Source organism: Hordeum vulgare, chromosome 5H, assembly GCF_904849725.1.
Source record: "Hordeum vulgare subsp. vulgare chromosome 5H, MorexV3_pseudomolecules_assembly, whole genome shotgun sequence".
NCBI lineage: Eukaryota > Viridiplantae > Streptophyta > Magnoliopsida > Poales > Poaceae > Hordeum > Hordeum vulgare.
Genome location: NC_058522.1, coordinates 12319653 through 12335337, shown reverse-complemented (window position 1 = coordinate 12335337; position 15685 = coordinate 12319653). Strand labels below are relative to the sequence as shown.

At 43.2% G+C, this 15685-nt stretch overlaps 1 protein-coding gene across 1 annotated transcript; it reads right to left on the bottom strand.

Moving 5' to 3' along the window:
* Window positions 1–10922: 10922 nt before the first annotated feature.
* On the bottom strand, window positions 10923–12355 carry LOC123398826 (probable arabinosyltransferase ARAD1). The gene is made up of 2 exons (XM_045093274.1): window positions 12101–12355; window positions 10923–11492 (listed from the first exon to the last, which is right to left on the bottom strand). The coding sequence occupies exons 1-2, from the start codon at window positions 12347–12349 to the stop codon at window positions 10941–10943; spliced, it is 801 nt and encodes a 266-aa protein (XP_044949209.1). The 5' UTR covers window positions 12350–12355; the 3' UTR covers window positions 10923–10940.
* Window positions 12356–15685: the final 3330 nt, after the last annotated feature.

Below are 15685 nucleotides of genomic sequence, written 5' to 3'. Positions count from 1 at the left end.
ATTCGCTCGACACGGAGAGTGGTGCCGAGCGAGCCTTCTTCTTGCGTGCGTACGCCGTCGCCGGTCGCCGTCCGAGAGCTCCAACAACCGGGGGCACGTTAACGACCGGCCCACTGGCCCGGCGCTTCATACTCATGCTGGAGACGAGACTTGCCGCATGCATACATAGTTTGTTCGTTGTAAAATCGTTCGTCGTGGTGTCATACCCATTTCTGTGTTTCTTTTGTTTCTCAACTGATTGATGACGGCTTGTGTCCTGATTGATGACGGCTTCTGTCCTGACATACCCTAGCACGGCGAGCGCTCGCGAAGCCGCCGCCGGCGCCGGAGCTCCGTCGATCGTCGGCCTCGCGCGCAGCCTTTTCTTGCCGCCGCGGATGACCACGCCGACGGGTGGCGTCGCGCCGGCGCCGTCCCATGCCGTCGCCGCACCGTCGAAGCTCCCCAATGCGGCGGGGTCGGAGAAAGGAAAAACATTCGCGAAGAAGAAGGCGGCGGACGGCTCCGGCAGCTCGAAGGCGAAGAAGAAGCTTGTTTGTGTTAAATTCCACATGTTCATTGCATTTTGATGAATGTTTCAAACTTATTTTGTGTCCAAATGCTATATATTTGCGCGCTCCTGGAGCAGCGCGCTCTGCATTTTTGCGCGCTGGAGCGGTGCGCGCGTTGCATTTTAGCGCGGCTGCTGGAGCCAGCGCTGCGTGACGCGTCAAACTAGGCGATGGGCGCGCGGCAAACATGTTTTTTGAACGCGGCGCGAAGCGCGGCTGTTGGAGATGCTCTTAGAACAACTTCAACAGATACGCTACGGTGCGACGCGCTATATTTTTTTGCAGCATGGAATTGGCCTTTTTTAACGCGCGGTGGCGCTTTTGCTCTAGCAAGTATAGTAAAATGAGGCGCCACACTGCCGCTCCAACAGAAGCTGTAAAATACAAGCGTGCTATATTTAAAGCGTTCGCGTCTAGTCCAAACAACATTTCTTTCACTACAATATAATAGATCTATAATAAATAGTTTAACTACAATTACAACTCAAACAAATAGTTTATTTTTCAATACAACAGATAGTTTAATAATATAACATGAAACATAAAAAAAAACTAATTTTGACGGTCATGTCATGCCCACCACTCCTTGATTAGATGCTTTCGAAGATCATCGTGCGTTTCGGCACGTCAAATGACATGATAAAAGGCAACACATCGGGCTAACCTCGTAGCCATCCTCCGCACTTGCACGGGATGTCCTAACTATTCATACTGAGAATAGTCTAAATCTTATCCACGGTCATTTTCGATGATCATGTTATGCATGATCACGCAAGCGTTCATGATATACCAATGGATCTTTTGATTCCAAAACCTAGCCGGTCCTCTTACAATAGCAAATTAGGTTTGCAAAATCTTCAAAGCTCTCTTCACATCTTTCCTAACCGCGGGCTGAGCATTGTGGACACTCGCGGAGGCCCCCAATGGGCAAGATATGGCAGCCGCCATACCTTAATTCTAAATAATAAAAATTGCATACTTCGTCCATTCTTAAATATAAATGTTTGTAAATATTTTACTATTAACTACACATGGATATATATATATATATATGTTAGAGTATAAATTCATTCATTTTGCTTCATATTTAGTCCATAGTAAAATCTCTAAGAAACTTGTATTTAGGAACGAAGGTAGTTCATATGCATATATCGATCTATCTGTTGTCTCGTTCAAACACATTCAAAAACTGATGAAAGAAAAAGGCCGCTGGCCTCATGGGTCGACCCATCCAGTTGTTGTGCCAGGAACCGGTCGAGCTCTATTCGATCGAGCTCCCATGCACAACCACGACCAAACTCCACCCGCACACACACAAGCGACTCAACCCTAAGCAGCTAGCACATCGATGACGGTTGTCCAGGTCACGAGGACACAGACGAACGACTGACGACATGGTAGCCTATGAAGGCCCCAAACTGAGGGCTAAGAGCATTTACAAACGGGCCTCTTAAACTTGAGCAGGCCGTCCGGATACTAACCAATCACAAAAAGTGGTTCACACGGGCAACGGATTTGACACTAATTAGTACGGATCCGTCGACTGGAGTGTCATCCCATGTGGGTTGGAGGAGACAATGATCGTCCGCACTGCACTTCGTCGCTCTGACATCCGGCCAACGGTAGAATCTGTCCAACGCAATTCATAGCTTTCATCCTCCAATGATCTGCGACGCACTTCGCCACACCTTACATTTTTTGTCCTCCGCCTCTGATTGTGGAAATCAAGATTTTTCTTACCTTACGGTGTCTTCAACGGCTTCACAAATGTTTGCCACCTGGGGTAGATGACATCCGTAAGATAGTAGCCATAGTTGTATGTATGGACATTTGCTACAAACTCCACCGGTGTGGTTTCACCATTTGCAATTTTATTCATAAGTGGTGACCGATTAAGAACGTTGATGTCATTCAAAGATCCAGGCATTTCAAAAAAACATGCCAAATTCAGGTCTCCTAATAGGCCACTACTTCAAGGATTATAGTTAAATCTTTGTTTTGGCCGTGGAATTAACCATGTCATGCCTTACGATAATTCTTCCAACTTCGATACATGCAATCTATTAAGCCAAGCATACCTGGGAGCAAGCGTTGCTCATCTCCAAAATCCTTGTGGTGTCTTCAACATTGGAAGCTCTCAAATATTCTGTAACAAACACTTGCACAATTCCGACTGCGAAGCGCTTGACACACATGATGGCTTGACTCTCACCCATGGCCAAGTGGTCATCAACGAGATCCGCCAGAATACCGTATGCCAACATACGCAAAGCGGCAGTAACCTTTTGAAATGTGCTATGCTCGAGTTCTCCGGCGACATTCCTCATTTGCTGAAAAAACCGATCGTGGCTCGCTTGTTTCTGTGCAATGCGTTTGAACAGCTCAATGCTCATCCTGAAACGGCGTCGAAAGTAGGACTCATGGTATGGGGCATTATCCGCAAAATAGTTCCTTATCAATCTGTTGTGGGTATCGATCTTATCCCTTCACAATTTCTGCGACCCATAACCGAACCACCATGCCTTGATTTTTATTGACGTGCATAGCTACGGTTATTGCGAGGTCCTCCTCCTCTTGCATATCAAATTCTTCATCGAAAGAATCGTAGGATGAGCTCATCTACAATATTCAAACTAGTTTAAAACCATGAAAAATGCATCAAAGTCGTCTACAAAATATAAAGTTGGAATATACATACCTTGCAAGCGTTTCGTCGAACACCTTGTGAGCGTCAAGCTCCAAACGACCGCCAGACGATGTTTGTCGGAAGGATGGTGCGCTCGAGCGGCGGCAACGAGTGAGGGAGGTGGAGAAAGCAGTGACGATGCACGGGGAAGGGCGGGGAAAGCGGTGGCGACGCGCCGGAGCAAGGGAGGAAGAATCCGCGCGACGACGCGTGTGCCTTGAAGGACCCGGCGGTTGGTGGAAAGGGCAGGGAGAGTCACGCACGCAGAGTAAACCATGCATAACACGCGTGCTAGTTTTCAACGTCTGCTGAAACGCTCATGTCCGCTCTGCGTGCGTTAAAAATGATCTTTTTCTAGCACGCCGCTTATATAGCGTGCTCTGTTCCCTATTTGTGCTACTGAGCCGGAGGACACCTTCCATGCTCTTTGTAGATGCCCCCAGACAGTGGCGTTATGGAAAGTGATGACGCAGCAGTGGGGTATCCCGGATATACGGCAGGTGCAACACACAGGGCCGGAGTGGCTCCTCCATATTCTGCTAGATCTATCTGAAGAGCATCGCATGTGTACACTAATGACGATTTGGCGTTGTTGAATGACCCACATGCTGATCATGTCAAAGGGAAGATGGTGTTGGAAATATGCCCTAGAGGCAATGATAAATAGTTGTTATTATATTTCCTGTTTAAATATAATCGTTTATTATCCATGCTATAATTGTATTGAATAAAAACATAGATACATGTGTGGATACATAGACAAAACAATGTTCCTAGCAAGCCTCTAGTTGGCTAGCCAGTTGATCAATGATAGTCAAGATTTTCTGACTATATGCAAGTGTTGTCAGTTGATAACTGGATCACATCATTAGAGGAATCATGTGATGGACTAGACCCAAACTATGAACGTAGCATATTGATCGTGTCGTTTTATTGCTATTGTTTTCCGCGTGTCAAGTATTTGTTCCTATGACCATGAGATCATATAACTCACTGGCACCGGAGGAATACCTTGTGTACATCAAACGCCGCAACATAACTGAGTGACTATAAATGTGTTCTACAGGTATATCTGAAGGTGTCCGTTGAGTTAGTATGGTTCAAGACTGGGATTTGTCATTCCTTGTGACAGAGAGGTATCTCGGGGTCCGCTCGGTAATACAACATCACACACAAGCCTTGCAAGCAATGTGACTAAGTGTAAGTCATGGGATCTTGTATTACGAAACAAGTAAAGAAACTTGCCGGTAACGAGATTGAAATAGGTATGCGGATACCAACGATCGAATCTCGGGCAAGTAACATACCGAAGGACAAAGGGAATGACATACGGGATTATATGAATCCTTGACACTGAGGTTCAACCGATAAGATCTTCGAGAATATGTAGGATCCAATATGGGCATCCAGATCCCGCTTTTGGATATTGACCGAGGAGTGCCTCGGGTCATGTCTACATAGTTCTCGAACCCGCAGTGTCTACACACTTAAGGTTCGGCGATGTTTAGTATAGTTGAGTTATATGTGTGATTACCGAATGTTGTTCGGAGTCCTGGATGAGACCACAGACGTCACAAGGGTTCCGGAATGGTCCGGAAACGAAGATTGATATATAGGATGGTTTCCTTTGGTCACCGAAAAGTTTCGGGCAATTCTGGTAGTGTGCCGGGAGTGACGAATGGGCTCCGGGAGTTCACCGGGAGGGGCCCACCCACCCGAGAGTGAGCCCAAGGCCCTAGGGTGGCGCCACAAGTCCTTAGCGGGCTGGTGGAGTCAGCCCAAGGAGCCCATGATGCCACATAAAGAAAATACCAAAAGAAAAGAAAAGGAAAAAGGAAAGAGGGAGGTGGGAAGGAAGAGGAGGACTCCTCCTTCCCAAACCGAATTGGAGGAGTCCTCCTCCTCCTCCCTGGTGGCCGGAGCACCCTTGAGGCCTTGTACCTCAAGGCTAGCCCCTCCCCCTCCCTCTTATATATAGTGGTGGTTTAGGGCTTTTTGAGACACAACTTTGCCACGTACAACTCTAGCCTAAACTACACAGTTCCACCTCTAGACCGGATTCCTGCGGAGCTCGAGCGAAGCCCTGCAGGAGTAGATCATCACCATCACCGGCGCGGCGTCACGCTGTTGGAGAACTCATCTACTTCTCCGTCTCTCTTGCTGGATCAAGAAGAACGAAATCGTCATCGAGCTGTACGTGTGCTGAACGCGGAGGTGCCGTCCGTTCGGCGCTAGATCGGAACGGATCGTGGGACAGATCGCGGGACGGTTCGAGGGACGTGAAGACGTTCCACTACATCAGCCGCGTTTTTAACGCTTCCTGTTGTGCGATCTATAAGGATACGTAGATCTAAATCTCCACTCGTAGATGGACATCACCATGATAGGTCTTCGTGTGTGTAGGAAAATTATTGTTTTCCATGCAACGTTCCCCAACAGATGGTCGCTAGTCCTCTGCTCAAATTACGTACTGTACCACATATGGTGCACCGTGAGGCTCAACCAGCCCGGTGGGAGGCGCCCCCGGCAGGCTGGGCAACGCTAAACATTGATCGGTCATTTTCAGCTCAAGATGGTATAGGCGGAGCCGGTATGGTACTCAGGAATGAAACCGGTGCAGTCATCTATTCATCCTGTCGTGAGCTTAGACATTGTGTGTCTGCACTTGAGTCTGAAATTGCTGCATGTATGGAAGGGATTTCCCTTGCAACCCAGTGGACTACCATGCCGGTCGTCATCCAAACGGATTGTTTGGATGTTGTCAAATTGATTACGGGTACTGATGATGACAGATCAGCTAATATAATGATGGTGCAAGAGATTAGATCATACCTCTTGCACAAAGGTAGGGACTTTTTAATCAAGCATGTTAGGCGGGAACAAAACTCAATTAGCTATTTTTTTAGCAAATATTGGTAGAATAAAGAAGCGCACTGTCGCGTGACTTCGGTCAAAACCAGATGAGGTGCCTCATCTTTGTAAGACAGACTTGGCCGTCGCTTGATTAATACATTCTCTTTCACACAAAAAAAAGAAGAAGTTGCTCTTACATGAGGAATCTGAGAGCAGCTCCGTACCAGCTTCCACCATCATGGCAATCGTTCCTATGTACTTCATCTGTCCTAAAATAAGTGGCGCAAATTTTATATTAAATTATTATAAATTTTATACTAAACAGTGATATTTATTTTGGAACGCGGTCGAAATGGAAGAATGGCGTCGAGAGAGAGAGAAACAACGGCTAGCTAGCAAGCAAGGAAGACCAGAATCCTGAGTGGCTTGTGGCAGCAGTAAAGTGGAAAATTCCGTCCGAGTTGTCCGACTCCGACCTGACCACACAAACAGATGTAAGGATCGACGAACTGCATGCGACGGCCAAAGGTCCTCCGCGTGTCGCCTGCAAATCATCCTGCAAATCGTCGTGCTCTGTATTAAAGGATATTCATGATTCACCAGAATCTGAATACATAAGTTCAAATAATACAGCTCCCCTAAAAGAAGTAGTGATCTTTAAAAAATCATATGAGAAAATCGATAATTCAACTCTGCTTCGAGGCTCAGCTGCTCACGCTCACGAAACAAATCAAAAGAAATACTAGAATAGTTAAAAAGAATCCAATTTTTTTGGATGATAGATAATTTGATGCGTGAGGTCCACTCCAAATTTCATATTGTTTGGACATCTGAAAAACTCTCAGCAAAAAAAAAAATCGGGTCAGAAAAGTTCATGAACAGTTAACCTTTTTTACATATCTAGATTTTTCTTTGTTGCTAAGAGCCTCTCAGATGTCAAAATAAGTTAAAATTTAAATCGGACCTCACACATTAAATTATCTGCCACCCATTTTTTTTTTGATTTTCTTTGAATTTTTCTAGTATTTCCTTTGATTTTTTTTCCCGTGAGCGGGGATGCAGATGAGCCCGGAAGGAGAAACATCACTCCCTTAGAAAAGCCGATACTCTATGCCAGTTAGACGACACAGGCGTCTGGCCGGTCACCTACTCATAGCAGGGGCGAATCTAGCCCAACGGGCCGCCCCGGACCCCTTTGTACACCATACAGATTGCTACAGTATTTCGCTACACTATACACATGATTTGAGCCTCATGCCTCGGGCCCGGGCCCTCGGCTTGGGGCCTAGATCCGCTACTGGGTCATAGGATCACACAATATTGAGCTCGTCGTCTTGTTTCACCCTCACCCTCCCTATGCGCAGCTTGTGCCTCGCAACAAAGAAAAGTTCCACGCACATCACCGTCCGCTCTCCTACTTTTGCCTCCACCCATTCTTCTCGTTGTTGTCCTCCCGCGCCAGTGCGGGCGGCTACCACGTCCCGAAAATCATGGACAAGCATCGGGTGGCATTTTCTCTAGGACGAATCAACATGGCGGTTTATATAAATTTCAAACTATGTCACATGGCATTTATTATTAAGAGAAGGCTTTTTGATTTATTAAAGAGATGACATTTTTTATTAAGATATGACATTTTTATTTATTTAAGAGAGGAGTTTTTTATTAAAAGAAATCGTTTTTTGCTATTAAGAGAAGGCAATTTTATGTTAAGAGATGGCATTTGTTTATTAAAAGATGACATTTTTGTTTATTAAGAGATGACATTTTTTATCACGGCATTTTCTTTCTTTTGTGTTCACATGGCAACTCAAATTATGGGACCACAGCAAGTTCAAATATATATTTAACATCCACGTTTCATAAATTCAGAACATGTCATTTTCAAGTTTTAGAGTTACTTTGTGTTTTTATACGGATGTAGCGTTGATGGGCTGTTACAAGGCAATGGCGATTCCATGTGTAAGCTGTGGGGTCAGCTGACCCCACAACCTTTGGATTGCAAGCCTACTTTTGTTCATATTTGTACCAAAAATTAAAGGAAAATGCTTGCCATCCTCCAGCGGATCTTAGCGGACGCGTCTGTCACCTTTTTTGCGTGACACGCGTCGAAATAAGGTCGCCCACACCATGTTTTGTCGAACATATTTATGCAACAGAAGCTATGTTTCGGAAACATATGCGATGTTGCGATGGTCCACGACATATTTATATCTTCCAACAAAACATTTTTTGGATATTATTTCTACAACAAGATATGAGTTGGAAAAAATGCCACAAAATCTCAGTTGCAAATTTTTGCTACAAACATCTGTTGCAAACATTTCAGCAACAAGACGTATGTTTCAAAAATAATTCCGCAACAAGACGTGTGTTGCAGAAATAATTTTGCAACAATGCCTATGTTGCAATAATGGAGACGCGTCCGATCGTTCGATGCTACAGATCTAACGGCTTGTGACCCGGATGATCCTTTTAAAAGATCAGTTGGAGGATGCGTAGCACTCCCCCAAATTAAAATATTTTAGAGAGATTAGTGCATGTGAACCCACAACTCTTCAGTACTGGCACCGCCGCTGTTACAAGGAGACCCCCGGCATGACGTCCGCGTATCGAAAATCACTAATTAAGGATCACTTCTTATAAAGGTCGCTCCAACCTTGCGATATTGCGATAAATGGGGCATTCCATGTGTATCATTTGTCACAATATTAGAGTTTTTTTTCGTACATTCATTTATTCAACACGGTTTATCTCTTAAATCGTACGCCTAATTTTTGATTCGTTTTCATCATTTGATATTTTGCATTGAGATATTCAAAACTAAACCCGATGTTGATAAGTTTTGATGAACTTTTTTCAAAAAAAAACAGAATGAAAAAAATCCATACCAGTTGAGGGAAAAAGCTGCGTTTTTCTTCGTTTCGAAGAGGCACAACCATACCTATCATGAACGCAAACTCATACTTTTCACGGAATAGGAAAAAGGAAAACTTGTTTTCTTATTTCCGAGAGCACGGCAGCAAACTCGTACCTCTCATGAAAGTAAAAAAGAATACATTTTTTCATTTTTAAGAAGCACGGCCATGCCTCTCGTAAATAATAAATAAATAAAATACATTTTTTTTCCTTTTTGAAAGGCACACTCACGGAAATAAAAAGAAAAGAAAGAACACATTTTTTTTCTGGAAGCAAATCAGTTCCTCTCACGAAAACAAACCCATGGCTCTTCTGGAAGTAAAAAAAAGTGTTTTCATTCCATTTTTTGAGAGGCACGATAGTGGCACTTACGAACGCAAACCCGTACCTCTTGCGAAAGTTAAAAAAACATATAATTTGTTTGTTTTCAAGAGAAGCAACAATGTCATTCGCGGAAGCAAACCCGTACCTCTCGTGGAAGTAAAAAAACACTTTTTTTATTTGTAACGCATGGCGCGAAAAAAAGCCTTTTTCTTGTAATTTTTTTGTCTAAAAGCTAAGAAAGACAAATGAGAAATCAAAAACAGAAAAATCTTTAAAAAGCTAAAAACATGTGCGAAAATAAAAAATAATAATAATAAAAAAGTCTAAAACTCCTTCCTTAATTGCTCCTGTGCGTGCCACAAATGGAGGGACCTTCGTCCACTCTCCATGCGGCTGATTTTTTTTATTTTTTTGCTCCTGGTTTTTAGGCGGGTTTATTGTAGTGTCAGGTTATTTCTACTAGTACAAATGCCCGTGCGTTGTAACGGGCAAAAAATGACGTAAAACCTGCTTGTGATAGTACATGCCATAAAAGTTTGATAAACAACAATAATAATCTTATACTGATATCGATTTACAAAGTATGAAGTGTCATTACTTATATACAATTTTGATAAACATCGATAATAATTTTATAATGTTGTCGAGTGTGGACGCAAAGAAACCAACCTAATATTCTTCATCTGATGGAAGAGTAGTGGTGCATGGAATAGTCTAGTAATCGGTTTTATATTTTGTTTTTCCAAAAAACACAAATATTTCAATATTTCAAAATAGTTAAACAAAATTGAAATTTTTAATCTTATTATTAGAATTGCACTAAATACTACAGATCTTCCTCTGTAGATGCTGAGAGCCAGAGATCCACTGCGCGTCATTGTTGGCCTGGTTGACAAAAATGACGTTATGATGCAATACATGAAGGTACATGGCTTGCGCGTCATTGTTGGCCTGGTTGACAAAAATGACGTTATGATGCAATACATGAAGGTACATGGCTAATGATGCTTCTTCTTCTTGGTACAACTTTGGCTTATATAGTTCCGAGCGTGTGGTTTGCCAGCTCTTGCATGCCTGATTAATCAGAAGATGATGATCCAGTTTATTAAGATTTCACATCTTCTCGAAGGGAAAAAGAAAGAAGAAAGGTGGTGGAGTATATTCCTGTAATTGTTGTGGTAGATGACAATATCTCTGTTCCCTTGGCCGTCTGTTGGTAGCATTTCTGTTGTTTGGTAGCACAGCAATATCTTGGTAAATTGAAGCTTTCTCATCTCATTTCCTGTGAAAGAGAAAATAGGTAGTACCAATATCTAGATAAACATTTGTTTTAATCATTTATACTACCAATATACATCAATCTGTATTCAGCCTTCACTACTGGCTAATGTGGGGAAATTCTCAATTTCTTTTGATATTTCTTCGGTGAACGAACAAACCCCAGACAACAACACATTGAGCAATATGGAAAACCATTCCTGAATAGTAGATAACGGAACAAGCGTTGGCCTACTGTTACATGCTCATATTTGCAACTATCAAGAGAAAAATAAATTGACTTGCAGTCAGCTGATCCTTTCGTGGGGTTCAGTGACTAAGGGAGGCAGTCATGTACAATGGCACCAAAGTGGGATCGATGCGCCTTCTGGCTTCCGCTTCTCCCGGGTGACTGCTTCTTGAATCATCGGCAACTTCTGATGAATCTTCTTCCATATATGGTTCATAGCACCATTTTCTGGGGCGGAGTCCCAGCTATCGTGCTGACTGTTTTCGTACTCAAAGATGTGCCGGACTCGGGCAAGGTTTCTTCTCAAATCATCCTTCTGCTGCTTGGAGATATTCCTTAGGTAGTTTGTTAGCCATTTGGGTCTCATTGCGTTACCGACTGACACAAAAATGGAGAACTCTGTGTAGTCAATCATCCCTTTGAAAGGAAGCTCAATGTCATCGCTGACAATGACTGGTATGCAAAGACTTGCAACAGCGTCAAATAGACGACATGAACTTGGGGTGTCACCAGCTGGGTGCAAGCAGAGTTCTGATGTCCGCATCCCTTTTATTGACTGTTCACTTCCTATGGCATTAGGAAAACCTTCCTCCATGACAACATCAGGCTCATTATCCATCAAGTCCCACAAATTTTCACGCACCAAACCACCCTGAAAACAAATAAGCGGATTGATCAGATAGATGGTTTTATTATAATTATTATTTTAGAAGCAGTATAAGCTAGGCTGAAGTTTGTTATTTCACTTAGATATACAAATCAAAGGAACAACCTAGTTTTAGCTTAATCATGTGATTCTGTTATCATTATTGATCTTCACAAAGAACCTCAGGAGTTGTACTACAAATGTACACTGCATAAGCGATAAAATCATGTTGAAAGTAAAATGATTTTCAGTGTTTTTAGATACAACACCTCAAATGATACTTCCTGGAACAAATATAGACATAGAGAGAGAGCCAAACATTTATATTTGAAAGAGCTAGCCTCACACATAACAGAGACCTAGAAGATGTTGTTTCTTCTTTTTATTTAGAGAGCTAGTTTCAGATATTACATAGGTTACATATAAAAACGATGTAACCCAGGCTCAAGAAGTAAATTACAAATACTATATGTACATGTTTGGACACCTTTTATGAAAATAATGATGAAATGCAAGTGAATAGTCAAGTACACGATGGGATCCAGATAGCAGATAAACCTTTCCAAATATAATGCATAAATCAGGAGCTTGGCTTTATGATAAATAATACGAACCCGATGCCTGTGTTTGGCTCCCTTGAAGTACAGAAGAGTGGGGCGATCCATATTTTCTGACAGGTGCAGGGTAGGGAGCAAATGTGTGTAAGGCACAATGACATCTTTGAGCAATGACACTTGAGTGTGCTGTATCATATGAGAAGAGTTGCTGCCTCCAGATTTTGAATCCAGTTTGTACCACCCACCAAAATCAACCACCAGTAGAATTGCAGGAGCAATCTCCGCCCGGACATGCCACATTGCCATAGGGTCTGTCAAAGAATGCCTCAGTATTTAACATGACCTGGTCATCCAAAAGAAAAATAAGCTGTTAGGCAAATCAATCTTCACCAAGACATAACTGCTAATCAAATCAATCTTCACCAAGAAATAAGCAATACGCCAAACTTCGGCACCAATTGCATAAACACATAGTATTCTCAATCCAATGCCCAAGAGCGCTAATATGTACACACACACTTGGAAGATCTACAATAAGTTTCTTTACTGGTATATTTCAGGTAAGCCACTACATGGGTGCGAAAACCTACAAAACCAATAAGTTATGCTTACATCAATTGAAATTATGCAAAAGGTACTATGATTTTTTTAGTAGCCTAACATATTTTTTCCCATCTGCTATACTTTGTTTTGTGAATGATTCCGAGAAAACTACCTTTGGCAAGAAGGTATGGCAAACATTCACAAGAAAACATATCACACCGATATATGAAAACATCACCCGGAATGGGCTCCTCTCCACAAAGACATCATGAATATTAACTCCACTCTCGCACTGGTGCGTGTATATGTACATGCCACTCGAAATCCCTTGCGTTTTACGCTTCATGGTGTCAGCGCATCAAACAATCTTAAGGTTCTCGTACAGGGTAACAGTCACTTGGCCTATGGAACATTGGCATCAAGTATCAGCAACTTAATTAGGCTACATTCCGAATAGACCACAACAATTGCAAACGGGCACAGTGATACAATACAGATGATCTAGAAAAGGGAAACATACCACTTGAACAGGTGCACAGTGCAGAACAAACATACGTAATTCATCTCAACTATTCACGGGTGAAAGATTCATGCAGAGTCTGCTATGTCGAAGGTGTTGGAATTATGCCCTAGAGGCAATAATAAATATAGTTATTATTATAATTCCTGTATCAAGATAATCGTTTATTATCCATGCTATAATTGTATTGAATAAAGACTTATATACATGTGTGGATACATAGACAAAACACTGTCCCTAGCAAGCCTCTAGTTGGCTAGCCAGTTGATCAAAGATAGTCAGGGTCTTCTGATTATATACAAGGTGTTGTTGCTTGATAACTGGATCACGTCATTAGGAGAATCACGTGATGGACTAGACCCAAACTAATAGACGTAGCATGTTGATCGTGTCATTTTGTTGCTATTGTTTTCTGCGTGTCAAGTATTTGTTCCTATGACCATGAGATCATATAACCCACTGACACCGGAGGAATGCTTTGTGTGTATCAAACGTCGCAACGTAACTGGGTGACTATAAAGATGCTCTATAGGTATCTCCGAAGGTGTTCGTTGAGTTAGTATGGATCGAGACTGGGATTTGTCACTCCGTGTGACGAAGAGGTATCTCGGCGCCCACTCGGTAATACAACATCACACACAAGCCTTGCAAGCAATGTGACTTAGTGTAAGTTGCGGGATCTTGTATTACGGAACGAGTAAAGAGACTTGCCGGTAAACGATATTGAAATAGGTATGCGGATACTGACGATCGAATCTCGGGCAAGTAACATACCGAAGGACAAAGGGAATGACATACGGGATTATATGAATCCTTGGCACTGAGGTTCAAACGGTAAGATCTTCGTACAATATGTGGGATCCAATATGGGCATCCAGGTACCGCTATTGGATATTGACCGAGGAGTCACTCGGGTCATGTCTACATAGTTCTTGAACCCGCAGGGTCTGCACACTTAAGGTTCGACGTTGTTTTATGCGTATTTGAGTTATATGGTTGGTTACCGAATGTTGTTCGGAGTCCCGGATGAGATCACGGACGTCACGAGGGTTTCCGGAATGGTCCGGAAACGAAGATTGATATATAGGATGACCTCATTGTTGGAATTATGCCCTAGAGGCAATAATAAATGTATAGTTATTATTATAATTCCTGTATCAAGATAATAGTTTATTATCCATGCTATAATTGTATTGAATGAAGACTCATTTACATGTGTGGATACATAGACAAAACACCGTCCCTAGCATGCCTCTAGTTGGCTAGAGAGTTGATCGATGATAGTCAGTGTCTTCTGATTATGAACAAGGTGTTGTTGCTTGATAACTGGATCACGTCATTGGGAGAATCACGTGATGGACTAGACCCAAACTAATAGACGTAGCATGTTGATCGTGTCATTTTGTTGCTACTGTTTTCTGCGTGTCAAGTATTTATTCCTATGACCATGAGATCATATAACTCACTGACACCGGAGGAATGCTTTGTGTGTATCAAACGTCGCAACGTAACTGGGTGACTATAAAGATGCTCTACAGGTATCTCCGAAGGTGTTAGTTGAGTTAGTATGGATCAAGACTGGGATTTGTCACTCCGTGTGACGGAGAGGTATCTCGGGGCCCACTCGGTAATACAACATCACACACAAGCCTTGCAAGCAATGTAACTTAGTGTAAGTTGCGGGATCTTGTATTACGGAACGAGTAAAGAGACTTGCCGGTAAACGAGATTGAAATAGGTATGCGGATACTGACGATCGAATCTCGGGCAAGTAACATACCGAAGGACAAAGGGAATGACATACGGGATTATACGAATCCTTGGCACTGAGGTTCAAACGATAAAGATCTTCGTAGAATATGTAGGATCCAATATGGGCATCCAGGTCCCGCTATTGGATATTGACCGAGGAGTCTCTCGGGTCATGTCTACATAGTTCTCGAACCCGCAGGGTCTGCACACTTAAGGTTCGACGTTGTTTTATGCGTATTTGAGTTATATGGTTGGTTACCGAATGTTGTTCGGAGTCCCGGATGAGATAACGGACGTCACGAGGGTTTCCGGAATGGTCCGGAAACGAAGATTGATATATAGGATGACCTCATTTGATTACCGGAAGGTTTTCGGAGTTACCGGGAATGTACCGGGAATGACGAATGGGTTCCGGGAGTTCACCGGGGGGGGGGGGGGGAACCCACCCCGGGGAAGCCCATAGGCTTTGGGGAGACACACCAACCCTTAGTGGGCTGGTGGGACAGCCCCAAGAGGGCCTATGCGCCAAGAGAAGGAAATCAAAGGAAAAGAAAAAAAAGAGGGAGGAAGTGGGAAGGGAGGGGGACTCCTCCCACCAAACCAAGTCCAACTCGGTTTGGGGGGGGAGTCCTCCCCCCTTTGGCTCGGCCGACCCCTTGGGAGTCCCTTGGACCCCAAGGCAAGGCCCCCCACCCTCCTCCTATATATATGGGGCTTTTAGGGCAGATTTGAGACGACTTTCTCACGGCTGCCCGACCACATACCTCCATAGTTTTTCCTCTAGATCGCGTTTCTGCGGAGCTTGGGCGGAGCCCTGCTGAGACGAG